Source organism: Polypterus senegalus, chromosome 1, assembly GCF_016835505.1.
Source record: "Polypterus senegalus isolate Bchr_013 chromosome 1, ASM1683550v1, whole genome shotgun sequence".
Classification (NCBI taxonomy): Eukaryota; Metazoa; Chordata; class Cladistia; order Polypteriformes; family Polypteridae; genus Polypterus; species Polypterus senegalus.
The window spans coordinates 3,612,094-3,629,142 of record NC_053154.1 but is presented as its reverse complement, the minus strand read 5'-3'; the positions used below and the strand labels follow the sequence as shown (position 1 = coordinate 3,629,142).

The following is a 17,049-nucleotide window of genomic DNA, read 5'->3' as shown; positions in this document are numbered from 1 at the left end:
ATTCAGAAGTATTTGGTACTCCAAGTTGCGCTCCGGTGCCCACCGTCTGCTGCGATTCTCCTTGAGCTGTTTCTAGAACTTGAAAGGAGTCCACCTGTGGCCGACTGAATCAACGGGGAGACGTTCACAAAGGCACAGGTGTCCCCATGTATAGAAGGTCCCACAATTTGCACAGCATGTCAGGACAAACACCAAGTCTGGAAGTCCAAAGAGCTCAAGGCCAAGGGCATCAGGCCATTTCTAAGCTTTTGAGCGCGTCCACATGTATAGTGGCCTCAGGAAGTTTGCGACCAGCAGGACTTTTATTAGAGTTGACCATCCAGCCAAACTGAGTAACGGTGAAAGAAGGACCTTGGGGTTTAGGAGGTAACCAAGAGCCCGATGGTCACTCTAACAGAGCTTCAGAAGTCCTCAGCTGAGACGGGAGAACCTGTAGAAAGGCCATCATCTCAGTGTCAATCGGGTGTTATGGTGGAGCAGCTAAACAGAAGGCATTGTTGAGTAAAACATCAAGGACAGTTTAAAGGCTTCTGAGAGCCGAGGAAGAAGACTGTCTGGTCTGATAACACAGAAAACAAGGTCTGTGGGCAGAACTCCAAGTGCTATGTCTGGAGAAGACCCGGCCCTGCTGCCTAATGCCAATCCCCACTGTGCTGCATGGTGGTGGCAGAATCATGTTATGGGGACAGGGAGAATGACCAAAAATGACAGAAGGATGAAGGCAGCCAAATGTGACAAAAACCTGCTCCAGAGTGCAGACCACCTCAGACCGGGGTGAGGGTCCACCTTTCAGAACAATAAATGTCCCAAAGTATACAGCCAGGATGACACTGGAGTGGCTTCAGGACCTCACTGTGACTGTCCTTGAGTGGCCCAACCAAAGCGCAGCCTTGAATCCAACAGAACAAGTGTGGAGAGACCTGAAGATGGCAGTGTTCCTGACTAATTGAGCTGGAGAGGATCAGGATGGAATATACAGTAACTGTCCAAATCCAGGGGTCCAAAGCGTGTAGAGACTTACCTAAGAAGAACCAAAGCTGGAATTGCTGCCAAAGAGGTTTCTACAAAGTCCTGAATGAAGAGTCTGAAGGCTTCTAGGACTGAGAGATTTCACTTTTATGATTGTTATGGAATTTGAAAACGTGAATACAGAAAGGTTTGCATTATGGGTAACTAAGTGTAGACCGGTGGGCACAAACGGCACATTACAGTAACCCGCTTCACATGAAATCAAGTGAAGTCAAGTGTGAGGAGCACGAGGCTTCTGAGGACTTTTCAGACTCCATTGTGACTTTAACTCACGTTGTGCCTGATGTGCTGACGTCAAACTTTGCAAACGAGAGAGACAGCTGAGAATTGTCTGCGGTGGGAGAGTTATGTAAAAATATACATTTTGCTCCTGTAAACTTGGGTTTTGGTTGCCGCTAAGAAACTGTGAGGGAATTTTTACAGCTTTTATGTACATTGGGTGTGACGAGGATGGACAAGATTAGAAATGAGGACATTAGAGGGTCAGCTCAGGTTGGACGGTTGGGCGACAAAGTCAGAGAGGCGAGATGGTGTTGGTTTGGAGAGATGAGGGGTATCCTGGGAGAAGGATGCTAAGGATAGAGCTGGCAGGGAAGAGGAGGAGAGGAAGGCCTAAGCGAAGGTTTATGGATGTGGTGAGAGAGGATGTGCAGGTGATGGGGGTGACAGAGCAAGATGACGAGGACAGGAAGAGATGGAAGAAGATGACCCGCTGTGGTGACCTCTAACAAGAGCAGCCAAAAGAAGATGAAGAAGAAGAAGTTTCTTTTGCTTTTTATTCACCCACACAGCAGCAAAACTAGCTGGGCATCTGGAGGTGCACTTGGAAAAGTTATCCTTGTACTTGTATGTGTTCTTGTTATCTGTATTTGAACTACGAGGAAGAGGCAGGGCAGAAAGCAGCAGTAACTGATATCGCCATCTTTAAATAAAAAAGCGTGTTATATAGTAGCAATAAATAGTTCATCAGTAACTGAAACAGCAATTCCTTGGTTAACACAAAGGCCGTAGCTAAGCAATAAAAGGGAAGCCTCAGGGGTGCAACGGTAGGTGGGCAGTGTTAAGACCCCCCCCACCCGATCAGACATAGGGGGCTGTATGAGCAGATAAGGCAGTAAGAAATTAACCAGCAGCAGGTACGCACTAAGTAACTTTAATTTATTTATTTTAGATTCAACAGTTCTTAGCGGTCAGGAAGTAGAGCAGTTAAGTGGGCGACACTGTAATGGTTCAGTAATACAAACAGCGCACGTGGAGAGCTTATAAGTGAGAGGAGCGCAAAGTTAGGAGAACAGACAGAGAAAAGTAAAGTTCACCTCCTAGAAGGACAAGCAGCAGGCAGCTGAGAGGGAGAACAGCACAGGAACTTAAGGGGACAGAAGGTCTAAAAGAGCAGTAGCAGTTCTAGAGTCTAATTTCTTTGGCTTGAACGTTTGTAGTTTTACCATTTAAGTTAAATCATTTAATTTTAATTTAAAAAAAAGGTTAAAGCAGTTTTAGTAATCCTGAATCGAATGCAAGTCCTGTTGGATGTTGGACTTTTTAGATGATGGTTTGGAGAAGCCAGCTGTCTATGAGGGTCACATCTGCAGGAGATGCCAGCTGATCCGGCACCTCGAGCTCAGGGTCGCTGAACTGGCTTGTGTTGTAGTAGAGAATTGGCGGACTTGGCCCAGGTGTCCTTTAGAGAGATAGTGTGCACCCCCGAGGTGGCGCAGGAGGAGATTCCAGACCAGACAGGTAGAGATAGGTGGGTCACGGTCACAAGGCGTAAGGTAAACGGTGCACACTGTCCGGGGGCATCAACCCCAGAATTAGAAGAGTCGAACCGTTATCATGTCCCAGCGGAGCTGGACGGTGACTCTGATGATTCTGAGGTGGTAGGCAGGGATGAGGAGCCCCAACAGGCCACCTCAAAACCAGTTCCCAAAAAGAGAGAGGTAGTGATAGTTGTGGACTCGATCATTAGGGAGTCTTGCATGGTGTGTTGCCTTCCAGGTGCACAGGTGGGAGACCTCCCTGGAAGTGCAGATAGGCTCTTGGCCAGAGCGGGGGTGGATCCTGTTGTCATTGTCCATGTTGGAACAAATGACATACATAAGAGTAGTCTGTCAGTTCTGCGATCCAAATTCAAAAGAGTTAGGTGGTTAGGTGCCAGGCTGAGGAGAAGAACTGATAAGGTGGTCTTCTTTGAAGTTCTGCCCGTGCCACACGCAAATCCAGGTAAGATTCGAAGGCTTAATGTGCGGCTCAAATCTTGGTGCAGGGTAGAAGGGTATAGGCTTACGGGGCATTGGGGCTCCTTTTGGAACAGATGGGACTTGTACCGCCATGACGGGTTACATCTGAACTGGAGGGGCACCAATGTATTGGGGGGGTGCGTATGAGTAGGATAGTCGAGGACTGGAGTGGAGGGCAGGGAGTTTAGGACTGGAGTGGAGGGCAGGGAGTTTAGGACAGGCCAGGTTTAGATCTAAACAATGGTGTAGAAATAAAAATTCATAGTAATATCAATTTGAACCCAACATTTAAATGTAGAAGGAGTAGCACATTAAAAATAACGACGTAATGCTAGAAGTATCAAAAATAAGGTAAGTGAGGCAGAGTCGTATGTAGAGGAGCTTAATCATAATATTATAGCAATAATAGAAACCTGGCCAAATAACAAAGATGGGATGAGTGTAACATAGAGGGGTACACATTATTAGGAAGGAGAGACAGAACAGAAAAGGAGGTGGGGTGCCGTTTACAGGGGGATATTATAGTCATGGGGGACTTTAACTGTCTGGATAACAACTGGCATAACCTTACAGATGGAGGAGCACAAGAAGCACAGGAGATTTTAGACTGTTAAAGCACCGACACGGGGTGAAGCCTGTCTGGATTTAGTATTCTGTAATAATCAGAATAGAATTGAGGGTGTAGAGGTGATTGGACCACTAGGGTCATGTGACCATAATATAACTCTCAGTATGTTGTAAGAGTGCCGATGCAAAGACTAAAATTGTTAAGTTGAGCTTTAGTAGGGCTAATTTTGAGCAGATGCAACAGTCTAAGGAGGGTAGACTGGGATAAGACAGTCAAGGAGCAGTGGAACAGGTTTAAAAATGTAATGCAGGACAGAGATAGACCTACACTTGGAATTAATAGGAAACAGTGGCTTAATAAAGAGTTAAAAAAGAAGGAAAAAATAAACAGACGACTAAGGCATATAAGACTAATAAATGCAAGGTGAATCATAGAGCGTATGAGAACATGAGGGCAACCATTAAGGAGGACATCAGGGAGGCTAAAAGACAGTTGGAGAGGAATAACAGAAAAGGCGAAAGACGACCCTCAGAGATTCTTTAGTAGTAAAAGAAGAGTCAAGAAGTGCATCAGAAATAGTAAAGGGAACTAAAAGACACAGACAGTGAAATAGCGGAAACTTAACATCTCTCTGAGGTTTTTACAAGTGAGCAAGTGGATAACCTCAGAGTAGTAACAGGGACTACTAAGGAGGTGCTGAGGGATTGTAGAGAGAGAAGAGCTGCTCAGATTAAATCAGCTGAAGTCAAACAAATCACCAGGACCAGATCAGATTGACCCTCGAGTTCTTAAGGAGGCCAGTGAGTTCAGATAGAAACCACTGACACAGATTCTGAGGGACTGGAAAATGTCAAATATCATCACGTTATATAAAAAGGGTGACAGAGCAGATCCAAACAATTACAGGCCAGTAAGCTTAACAAGAAATCACAGGAAAATTAATGGAAGGAATTTTTAAGGTTAAGATGAGCAACACATGACAAGGACAGGAGTTATTAGGACAGTCAGTGTGGGGTCAGAAGAGGGAGGTCGTGTTTTACTAAAAGGCTGGAATTCAATGAGGAGCAACAAAAGGATACGACCAGAGAGGAGCAGATGAGATTAGTGATGTGGACTTTCAGAAAGCATCTGATGAGGTGCCACATGAGAGTGTGGGCATCAAACTAAAAGAAGTGGCAGTTCAGGGTGATGTTTTTAGATGGGTGCAGAATTGGCTCAGACACAGGAAGCAGAGGGTGATGGTGTGAGGAACCTCATCAGAACTGGGTGATGTTAAGAGTGGTGACCAGCAGGGGACACTGTTAGGACCGCTGCTATTTTTAATATCTATAAATGATTTAGAATATAAGGAACAAGCTGGTGAAGTCTGCAGATGATACCAAGATAGGTGGATTAGCAGATAATTTGGAATCTGTTATATCATCACAGAAGGACTTGGACAGCAGACAGGCTTGGGCAGATTTATGGCAGATGAAATTTAATGTCAGTAAATGTAAAGGGAATAAAAAATGTGAGGTTTGAATACACAATGGACAGTCTGAAAATCGAGAGTCCACCTTATGAGAAGGATTTAGGAGTCGTAGTGGACTCTAAGCTATCAACTTCCAGACAGTGTAGAGAAGCCATTAAGAAGACTAACAGAATGTCAGGTTATATAGCGCCTTGATGTGTGGAGTACAAGTCACAGGAGGTTCTACTCAACCTTTATAACACACTGGTGAGGCCTCATCTGGAGTCCTGGGTGCAGTTTGGGTCTCCATAAAGACATAACAGCACAAGAGAAGGTCCAGAGAAGAGCGACGAGGCTGATTCAGGGCTACAGGGGATGAGTTATGAGGGAAGATTAAAAGAGCTGAGCCTTAAGGAGATGAAGAGGAGACCTGAGTGAAGTGTTTAAAATGATGAAGTGAATTTGTCCAGTGGGTCGAGACGGTGACTTTTTTGCACAATCATCATGAAGTTTTTCTTTCCACAGACACTTTCAATGAGCTACTAAGTTGTGTGGTGCACAGGAGGACTTTCGGGTCTTTCAGAACTCGACTTGATGTTACTTTTGAAGAGTGAAGTGGATAGGACTGGCGGGTTTTATTGGGCTGAATGGTCCGTTCTCGTCCCGATTGTTCGAATGTTCAAAGTGGACGCACATGAAAGGACTGCTCAGTTTGCCTTCCTTCACGTTTCACTTGTTTCTTTCCAAGCGTCCATTACTTCAACTGATTTCTTTCTTCTTTTTTTTTTTTTAAACCTAGCTGCGTTCATGACCTCTGCGTTCCACAAAGTGAGGAACAACTCCAGGATGTCCAGACGTAAGAAGAGCCTACGGCGCACATTATCGGAGCATCACTATGAAGAAATATAGCAAACCTCATCAAGGGAAGACCACCCCAAGAAGGACCTCTGTGTGTAAAACCTGAGCCCTCGGTGAATGATGACATGGAGGTTGTGTGGCTTTCGGAGGGACCGCAGACCAGAACGACCACTTTGTAAGCTAATGGACCACGTTGGGTGAACGGTTGTGGTGTTGTAAAGGACAGCCAGACATCAGCACAACTCTTTTAATGAAGAAGATGGAACGCAACACGTCCTGCAGACAATGCACATGGGGGGCTTCGGGCACCGGCTCCCCTAAGTGAACAAAATGGAAATTCTGAACAGCAGAGGAGAGAAGCCGAGGCTTCACAGCAGTGGTCTGCTTCACCCGATGGCGGTGGGCTTCCTGATTTTTATGAGGAGCCGGTGCGGCTCTTTGGAGGTTTGGGCGTTTTTAAAAACCAGCAGCAACGACAGAACCTTCAAAGGCTCATTGGACCTGACAGTGCGGCGGTTTGGAACGGAGTTGTGAGAGTTTTATTCACGTGTTTATCTTCTTCTTCTTCCTCTTCCTCCTCTTTTTCTTTCAGCTGATCCCATTAGGGGTCACACAGCAGATCATCTTTGTATATTCATGTAAAATACGCACACACAATTTTGAACGTTTGACCCCCAGGGTTCCCCACCTCTTTAGAAAGCGTCGTAGTAGAACTCACGTCAGTCAGTCGACGGGCGTACAGTGGTGTGGGCCTATTGGTGATTGATAAAGACGGGCTTTGGCAGTTCTGGGGGCTTCTTTGGGGGGAAAAAAAAAATGGTGGCATTTAGGTGACCCTCCTGCTGTCTTCAAGTGCTGACGCCATCAATGTTCTTCTGATGACCCAATTTTGACCCCTTGGATGTCCGATGTTTCAACCCACAACCTCTTTACGAGGAAGCTTGGTCCAGACGTTTGTGATTGATTTGTTCGGGTTGGCCGTAGTCATTCACACGTGGCCATCGTTAGCAGTACGTTCTTCAAGACGATTTCTGAACGCTCACATGACTCATTCGGCCATTTCAAGGGGAATAGCTGCAATTTTGTGGCGAATGGCATCCTGGAGGGCATCAAGGTTTTGAGGTCTGTGTGTGTAGACCTTCGACTTGAGATAGCACCACAAGAAGAAATCGCATGGAGCGAGATCAGGCGAACGTGAAGGCCACCCGACATCAGCTTCCCCGGAAACATCTCCTGCAAAACTTGCATGGATCACCACGCAGGCCGTATGAGCGGTCGCTCCGGGAATCCAGCACATCCATTTCTTCCAGTTCTCTAGCATTTCAATGTCACGTTTTGAAGTGACGGTGACCGTTGCTGCCCCCTAAGGGCCTCCAATGCCAAATTCTGCAATGGCCACCCAAACTGTAGCCCGTGTGCTCGCCGTGTGGGGGTCTCTGATGAAGTTCACCAGGGTTGGTTTCAGCCCGATAGCCAAAGTTTTGCTTATTTACTCAGCCATTCAAATGGAAATGTGCCTCATGGCTGACGTCACATGACAAACATGACAATGGCATCTCGATGAACGGGACACAACTCTCTACGGCTCTGCCAGTCTCTCTTAGTTAGTTCCTGCACTGCCGTCATTTTGTATGGATGGAAATTAAGATCCTCGTGCAAAATCAGAGACGTGCTGGAAATGCCGAAGGCATAAGTGCGCTGAACGGCGGGGAGACTACAAAATGGACGCCCTTACAGCTTGGAAGTTTTCAGGTGTTCATACAGTCCAAGGGCGGCCTGGAGATTTTCTGTTCAATGTTGTCTAAATTTAGATTTGTTTTCCGATTTGGGACGTCACCCTTAGGAGGAACGCTGACGTGCGTCCAGAAGGCGCGTTGTGTGGCGACGATGGATTTATTATGACAGTGAAAGCACCGGACTAAGGCATGTGGCCGACTGAAAATGACAAGAGATCGCCTATCAAAGGACCCCAACACCCCAACCCACTCGGCCGCCTCCACCTCACGCAGAGACTTCATTTTGGCTCACCCTGTACAAGACAACAACTAACAACTGTGACGTGAAATGAAGCTTCCATACGTACTGTAAGTTTGCAGTGAAGCATAAAATTACGTCCATCAGAATGCTTCAGTGACTGGCTGATGAAATCCGGCAAACCAGCTCAATACGGGCGTGGAGCAATGGAGGGTCTCCAGGGAGAGCTGACTGTACAAAAGTGAACCAATGAGCGTGCCTCACTCGACGCTCATGTGACGCACTTTCAAGGGTGACATTCCCATACATGTGGTCAATTTTTAAAATAAATAAAAGGCCAAGCGTCTGAGATCTGTGTGTCCAGCTGGTTTCTATGTCTGCCATTCCAACAGATGGCGCATCACAGACATCCACCGTAAGAAAAGGACAAGTGTCTGTACACCTGTGTGTGAATCTGGCTGCCAAGTCTTTGTCTTTCCAACAGAGGGAGCATCACAAACATTTTTAGCAATACAACAGATGGCAACATCACAAAACAATAAGTTTGCTTTTACAAATTCCATTTAATAAATTTGCCAAGATTTCTGAAAGCCTGTTTTTGATTTGTTGTGTTGGGAGACTTGAGTGCTGCTTGATGAAGGGAAAAAAAAAATCAGTTTAAATGATTTTAGGACAAGGCTGCACCCTCATAAAATGTGGTGAAAGTGAAGACCTCCTGATGGTGTACCCTCAATTATGGGATGCACTCTGGTGCCCCAGGAGGTCGTAACAAAGGAGAGAATTAAAGCAAAAGTGAGCGCCGCTATGAACAACGCTGCACATCTGCGACACAGACAATCCATTTTTCAGCAGAAGTGGGTCAAGTAACACTATGGGGGGCTCTTTTATACCTGCAGGAATACACGTATATAGCGCCTCACTGGGACCGCCAAGTCAGAACTTTTCCTTATTTTTAATTTCCTTCCTTTCGAGACATTCTGGTGTGTGTTCAGACAGTGAATGTGTGTATCTATCTTCTGTCTTCATCTCCTCTTCAATCAGACCCGTTACCTTCAGATTGTCTTTTACTTTATCCGTCCACCTCCTCTCTGGCCTCCCTCACTTCTCTCTTGTCCTGGACTTCCACTCCCATCACTCTTTTGCCCACCTATTCTTGTCTCTCCTCGTCACGTCTTTTCTATATTTTCTTAGATATTCTCTCCAACTTCTGTTGCACTTTTGATGGTCTCATTTCTCATTCTGCCCCTTTTTGTGACTTAACTTCTTCTCTTAAACTCCTTTTACTGTCCATGTCTCACCATCACACGTCATTGCTGGTCTTACTGCTGACCTTTAACCTTTGCCCTCATTATTCAGTCACATAACACTCCTGGTATCTTCTTCCCATTGTTCCATCCACACTGTGTTTAATCCTCCATCTTGGACTCCCACTGATCTTTGATATTTAAACGTCTCCACTCACTTTAATGGCTCCCCCTGCAGGCTAACATCTGAATGCTGATCCCCCTTAAACTTCAGGTATTCTCTCTTCTTCTTCCAAAGCCCTTCTCTATCCTCCCAAATTCCTCTTTTCCGGCGCCACACAACACAAAGTCATCAGCACAAAGCCTGCATTTGCTCTTTTATCAAACGACTCAATACATCCATAAGCAGATCAGAGAGGTAAGAACTTCAAGAAGACCCCTGGTGCAGACCTCCTGTAACTGGGATCTTGTCCGTTACCTCACTCCCTTCTACGTATCCTGGACAATCCTCACATAATTCTCTGGTGGTCCTCCTTTCCCTCTCTTGCACCTCCAGACCTCCTGACGTGGCACCTTCTCCAAATCAATGACCACCATTTGCAATCCTAAAAGGGCACATTTCCCTCAGTTCAGTCTACTGTCACACCATCAGGGCTCATCTAAGGTATGCAATGCCCCACCAGGACCTGCCGCTAACAGTCTGGTCTGTTTTCTGTTCTTCAGCATTGAGAAGACCCCCCCGCCCCCCGCTTTCTTGCTGGTGAACTATAAAAACCTGACACCCCCTAATGTTGGTGCCCAGGCACCTCTGAGGATGGAGATCCCTTCCCGCTCATAAGGACCCATTTTGTTTATTATCAGACACAAATGGAAAGGAGGCGACCCATCCAGCAGCTGGCACCCCAACACTTCATACAGACCTCCTGTGTTCCTTGCGCCTGACCACACCTCACACACACACACACACACACACACACACACACACACAGTACATACATATAAATACACCGACAGTATATTCATATACACACACGGTGACATATACAAGTATTCAACCTCTTAGCGTTTGTCTAGTTTTTGTCACATTACAACTTGGAGAGTTGGCACCATTTGATTTACACAACATGCCTATCGCTCTGAAGATGCTAAATATTTTTTAGTGTGACACAAACAGAAATCCTGAGTGTGTGTTAAGTATTCACCCCCCAAAATAGTCAATAATTTTGAGATGCCCCCCTTTCGCCTCAATTCCAGTGCCAGTCTCTGGCTGAAGGCGACTCTTAGCTTTGCGCATCTCACCACTGAGACGGTCACCCCCTCCTCAAGGCCAAACTGCTCCAACTCCTTCAAGTACGACGGGTGGCGTTGGTGTCCAGCCATCTTCAAGTCACGCCACAGAGTGTGGCTTTAGTGGTACGCTTATGGTCATTCATATGCCAGCTGGAAGGTGAACCTTCATCCCAGTTCTCAAATCTCCAGCAGACTGCCCTTCAATCTCGACCAGTTTTTCTGACCACCTAAACACCACCCCCATGTGGTGGGAATGGCATTCATGGGGATATCCCTTACACGTGACGCTTCCCATGATGGCCAAACAGTTCAGTTTGACTCTCATTTAACCAGAGAACCTTCTTCCATGTGTTTGGGGAGTCCACAACATGCTGTTGGTCAAACTCCAAACGTGTTTTCTCATTGTTTCTGTTCCCTCTTCTATAAAGGCTCACTCTGTGGAGTGTACGGCTTCAAGTGGTCCTGTGGGCACAAACTTTCATCTCTGCTCTGGGTGTCTGCAGCTCCTTCAGTGTCCTCCTTGGTGTCTTTGTTGCCTCCGTCCTTGCCCGCTCTGTGAGTTCCCTGGTCAGGTCTGTAGATTTGCAGTGGCGTCATATTCTTTCCATGTTGTTATCATGGATTTGAAGGTGCTCTGTGGGATTATATTTAATAACCCAAGCGTAATCTCTACGTCTCCACAATGTTTTGTCGCTTTACCTGTTCGGAGTGTCCCTCGGTCTTCATGATGCTTGCCTAGTGGTGTGGCAGAGTTGGGAGCCTTTTTAGAACGGGCCTATGTGACAGATAAACGTGACACGATGACTGGACTTGATTAGGATTAAGGGACTTCTGAAACTCATTGGCTGGACCAGATCTTATTGAGGGATTTCATATCAAAAGGGAATGAATGTATAGGCACTCACAACTTTCATTCCACAATTTGGACTAAATTGTTATGTCCATTACATAAAACCCATTTTAGTTCCAGAGCACAATGTGACAAAACAGGACAAACCCCAATACTTTCGCAAGACACTGTACATTCCTAAATTACATAAAGGAAGACTCACTCAAAAGTATATTCTGTAATAATTCTCGCTAGGATGAAGCAATCTGAATAAAACGACGTGCAACGCGCTCCTCAGGATACAGAGCTTTGAACAAGCCAGGATGCCCCTGCGTCGGAGCGATGAGGTAGGCGCCGGACAGCCGTCGCGATGTTTAACAACCTTTTGCAACTTCCTGGTGCCTACCACCCATACCCCTTCTCTCAGTCACTCGACTTCTCATCAGGACGGCCGGTGCACAGTATTGAGCAGCACATCTTCATGGTGCCAACCTACTGGGTCACCAATTCGTTTAAGCGATGTCAGAATCAACTGGATGATCGCAAGTTAACGGAAGGTTACTTCCAGCAAGATGGAGCAACGTGTCACACATCGTAAGGCAAGGAGCATGGCAGAAATAGAGTCCGTCTTCTGCAAAGGGGCCACCAGGGTAACCGGATTTGACACCACCAGACTTCTTCCTTTGGGGTTTGTTCAAACGAGAAGTCTAATCGGAACGAGCCAGCACTGTGCAAGATTTGAAGGACGTGAAATTGCTGCTATTCCCAAACCCAAGACATTCGGGTACATGGAGCGCCGCGCCGAAATGCCACTTCCAGCATCGCATGTCATGTAATCGATTACACAGACGTCAAGGTCGAGAGCGGACTGTTTGGGTTCAGAGTTACAACAGAATATTGGGGGCCTCTTTGGAGTGAATCTCCCTGTATTGTTGTGCACTCGTTTGCATATACAGTGCTGTGAAAAACTATTTGCCCCCTTCCTGATTTCGTATTCTTTTGCATGTTTGTCACACAAAATGTTTCTGATCATCAAACACATTTAACCATTAGTCAAATATAACACAAGTAAACACAAAATGCAGTTTTTAAATGATGGTTTTTATTAATAAGGGAGAAAAAAAATCCAAACCTACATGGCCCTGTGTGAAAAAGTAATTGCTCCCTTGTTCAAAAATCACCTACCTGTGGTGTATCACACCTGAGTTCAATTTCCTGATTACTGCCACACCTGTTTCAATCAAGAAATCACTTCAATAGGAGCTGCCTGACACAGAGAAGTAGACCAAAAGCACCTCAAAAGCTAGACATCATGCCAAGATCCAAAGAAATTCAGGAACAAATGAGAACAGAAGTCATTCAGATCTATCAGTCTGGTAAAGGTTATAAAGCCATTTCTAAAGCTTTGGGACTCTAGCGAACCACAGTGAGAGCCATTATCCACAAATGGCAAAAACATGGAACAGTGGTGAACCTTCCCAGGAGTGGCTGGCCGACCAAACTGACACCAAGAGCGCAGAGACGACTCATCTGAGAGGTCACAAAAGACCCCAGGACAACGTCTGAAGAACTGCAGGCCTCACTTGCCTCAATTAAGGTCAGTGTTCACGACTCCACCATAAGAAAGAGACTGGGCAAAAACGGCCTGCATGGCAGATTTCCAAGACGCAAACCACTGTTAAGCACAAAGAACATTAGGGCTCGTCTCAATTTTGCTAAGAAACATCTCAATGATTGCCAAGACTTTTGGGAAAATACCTTGTGGACTGATGAGACAAAAGTTGAACTTTTTGGAAGGCAAATGTCCAGTTACATCTGGCGTAAAAGGAACACAGCATTTCAGAAAAAGAACATCATACCAACAGTAAAATATGCTGGTGGTAGTGTGATGGTCTGGGGTTGTTTTGCTGCTTCAGGACCTGGAAGGCTTGCTGTGATAGATTGAGCCATGAATTCTACGGTCTACCAAAAAATCCCGAAGGAGAATGTCCGGCCATCTGTTCGTCAACTCAAGCTGAAGCGATCTTGGGTGCTGCAACAGGACAATGACCCAAAACACACCAGCAAATCCACCTCTGAATGGCTGAAGAAAAACAAAATGAAGACTTTGGAGTGGCCTAGTCAAAGTCCTGACCTGAATCCAATTGAGATGCTACGGCATGACCTTAAAAAGGCGCTTCATGCTAGAAAACCCTCAAATAAAGCTGAATTACAACAATTCTGCAAAGATGAGTGGGCCAAAATTCCTCCAGAGCGCCGTAAAAGACTCATTGCAAGTTATCACAAACGCTTGATTGCAGTTATTGCTGCTAAGGGTGGCCCAACCAGTTATTAGGCTCAGGGGGCAATTACTTTTTCACACAGGGCCATGTAGGTTTGGATTTTTTTTTTCTCCGTAAATAATAAAAACCATCATTTAAAAACTGCATTTTGTGTTTACTTGTGTTATATTTGACTAATGGTTAAATGTGTTTGATGATCAGAAACATTTTGTGTGACAAACATGCAAAAGAAGAAGAAATCAGGAAGGGGGCAAATAGTTTTTCACACCACTGTACTATACATCTAATTATACACACTCTTAACATACCAGTAACAATTTAGTTACTGCAAAAAAGTATCGATTACTCATTTATTCTTATTTAATGAAACTTCTTCCGACCTTCATAACACTTTGAAAACGTCAGCAGATCTTTCATTCACGTCTGTGCCGTGTGGAGCATTGACATGCTGGTAAATTTACATGAGCGATTCCCAGGTCTGACACTAAATATGGAATATCGACAGAAAAGTGTCTCAGTTAGACCACGTCAGACCACCCTGAAGTGACGTTTGGTTAACAGCTCACACTGCACAGATAAATACACACTTTGTGTCTGTGTGTGCGTGTGAAGGCCCAAAGACGCGTTTGGTGACAGAACAGTAAATGAGCGACAGACAGTAAGAGCAGTTATCGAAACTGAGGTGTCACCAGAACATCAGCTGTGTCGACGCCAACACCACGTTGTCTCTTTAGTTTTATGGCCTGTGTATTCGTGCAGCGGACATTCTTACTGGAGATGATGCTCACTTCCTTTTCAAGTAAATATTCATTTTGATAAACCTTTCAATAGGTTCAACGTGTGCGTACGCTTTCGATAACCAGAAAGGTTCGTTGTGAATCAAATCAGCCCAGAGGCTCAGGCCAGGCAACGCCTAATTTGTGTTCTTTGTATAAAGATGCAGAAGTCCACTTGCGACAGAAAATTGTGATTCCAGTTTATTTGTAACATATTTACAAGTCATGATTACCTACAGCCATTTAATGTTGATGCCAGGTTTTCATTTCTCATTAAAGGTCATTATTAGTCAATTCAGCTATTCAATCAAATTAAAAAAATAACATTGAACAATGTAAAAAATAAAATTAAAAAACTAAAAACAAAAGCAAATTCTCTGTATAATGTAGTGCAGCAATTGAAGAGGGAAAAAAAAAATTAAAATAAAAGAGATCAACACTGAGACGACCAATAAATACAGATATTTACAGACTGGCTCTTGGCTCGTATGTACATGAGGACGGTTACGTCAAGTAAGGAATTCCTGTTAGTGTACAAGCTGATCGGGAGAGAAAGCGAGACGACTCGATTCTATCGATATACCGTGTATGTACAGCAGAAGACAAATCATCGACTCCATTGGAACTGTCACCAGGAGCTCATTTGGCAGAGAATAAGGCTGGGCAAGAGGACAAAGGGGGGGATTGTGCTCTTCTCAAAGGGATGGCCTTTAAAAAAAACCAAAAAAACAAAGCACACGCCGCAGAGAACTATGGGTACACGCTTGGCAGCCTGGATCCCTGTTCGTGTTTTCTGATGGGAGTTACAAGGTACTGAAGACACATGAAGATGAAATGCAACCCCTGGCAAAACGGACGGTATCACTACTCTCGTCGGCAGTTCATTAAGCGGGTTTTACTCTGTGACCGAAAAAACAAATCACAGATGTGACACAAAACTATTTTATTTAACAGCTGAACATTCTGGCATTGCAAAACATACCTCAAAAAAAAAAAATGACACTGTTGTAATTAATGGCATGTGTTTTGTTCAGACCAAAAATAGGAAAAATGGAATCATGCAACGATAAGGACGAGATGTTGAAATCACCTGGTAATCTGTAGTCTAAAGTGGCCAATGAGAGTGCAGTTCAAAGCGAGTGCTGGCAGACCTCACCGAAGTGTGGCACCGGGCTGATTGGCAGCAAACAAAAGAGCTGTCAGTTAAAACAATGGAAAGGATCATAAAACTCCTTCAACATGGAATGTGGCAAAAAAATGTTCGTTGTTCCCATTCAGCTCTGGAGCAAGAATAAACAAAATGGGGAAGACCAAGGAAGACATGAAAAGTGCCAGGCCAAAAAACTCAAAGCAATTATGCCTGGAAAATGCAAAACAAAAATGGGCAGAAACGGGAGTCAATATTTGTGAGTGAACCGGAAGAAAGTGGCTGAAGCAAATGGGATTTAAATACAGAAAAGCCAAACGTAAACCATCATTAACGCCTAAACAGAAGGAAACAGTGGGCTAAAGAGAAGAGAGAACCCTAACCCTAATCCTAACCCTAATGATTAAATGAAAGTAATGATGAACCACAAATCCGCACCGGCCACGGAGAGGACGCTTTTATTTGGTGCTGATCCAATGAAACGTATAAAGAGGGCTGCCTGAAGAAATAAACTGCGGTGGGCTGGCGCCCTGCCCGGGGTTTGTTTCCTGCCTTGCGCCCTGTGCTGGCTGGGATTGGCTCCAGCAGACCCCCCGTGACCCTGTAGTTAGGATAGAGCGGGTTGGATAATGGACGGATGGATGAAGAAATAAAGCAAATTTCCACACGCATTGCTGATATGGGGTTGAATGTCAGGTAAAGGAGTCCTACAGTAAATACACAGGTGTACGTTGAAAATTTGGACGGTTTTTCTCATTCCATCAACCGAAAGTAGGCTTGGTGAGGATGAAGTCATTTTTCAGGATGATAACACCTCTTGCCACAGCGCAAAGAGCTTTCAAACCTTTCTTCAGGAAAGGCAGATCAGCTCAATGATATGGCCAGCAAGTTCTTAACCTGACCGAAACTTTAACGTGGAAATTGTAATGGTTGATGAAGAGGCTCCAACCTGCAAAGCTCATCTGTCAACTGCTATACAAGAAAGTTGGCACCTGATTGATGAAGAATATGGATTTTTATTAGTGAAGTCCATGCCTCAAAGAATTCAAGCTGTCATAAAAGCCAAAGGAGGTGAAACAAAGTACTAATTAGAATTTTGTGTGATTAATGATTCCATCATTTTTTCCTCTACTTGGTCCGAACAAAAAATTAGCCATTAATTACAACTTAATTTAATTCCTGGAGGTACATTTTACAATTCCAGAATGTTCAGCTATTTGTGCCACATCTGTAATTTTTGATTTTTTGGCAACAAACATCCTCTACGAGTGCTGATTCCATCATTTTAGCCAGGGGTTGTAGGTTTCAAAAGCACTTCCCAATCAACTTCAGTTCAGAGGGGTCTCTGCATGAACCATTTGT

The 17,049-nt window shown here is 44.8% G+C and overlaps 1 protein-coding gene across 1 annotated transcript in view; it reads left to right on the top strand.

The window, feature by feature from the left end:
- LOC120522960 (hemicentin-1-like) overlaps nt 1-8,703 on the top strand; it is a 112,002-nt gene extending 103,299 nt beyond the window's left edge. The window contains exon 24 of the mRNA XM_039743818.1: nt 6,087-8,703. Within this exon, the coding sequence (XP_039599752.1) occupies nt 6,087-6,196 (110 nt within the window). The 3' untranslated portion in view covers nt 6,197-8,703. The remainder of the gene's footprint in view (nt 1-6,086) is intronic.
- Nucleotides 8,704-17,049: the final 8,346 nt, after the last annotated feature.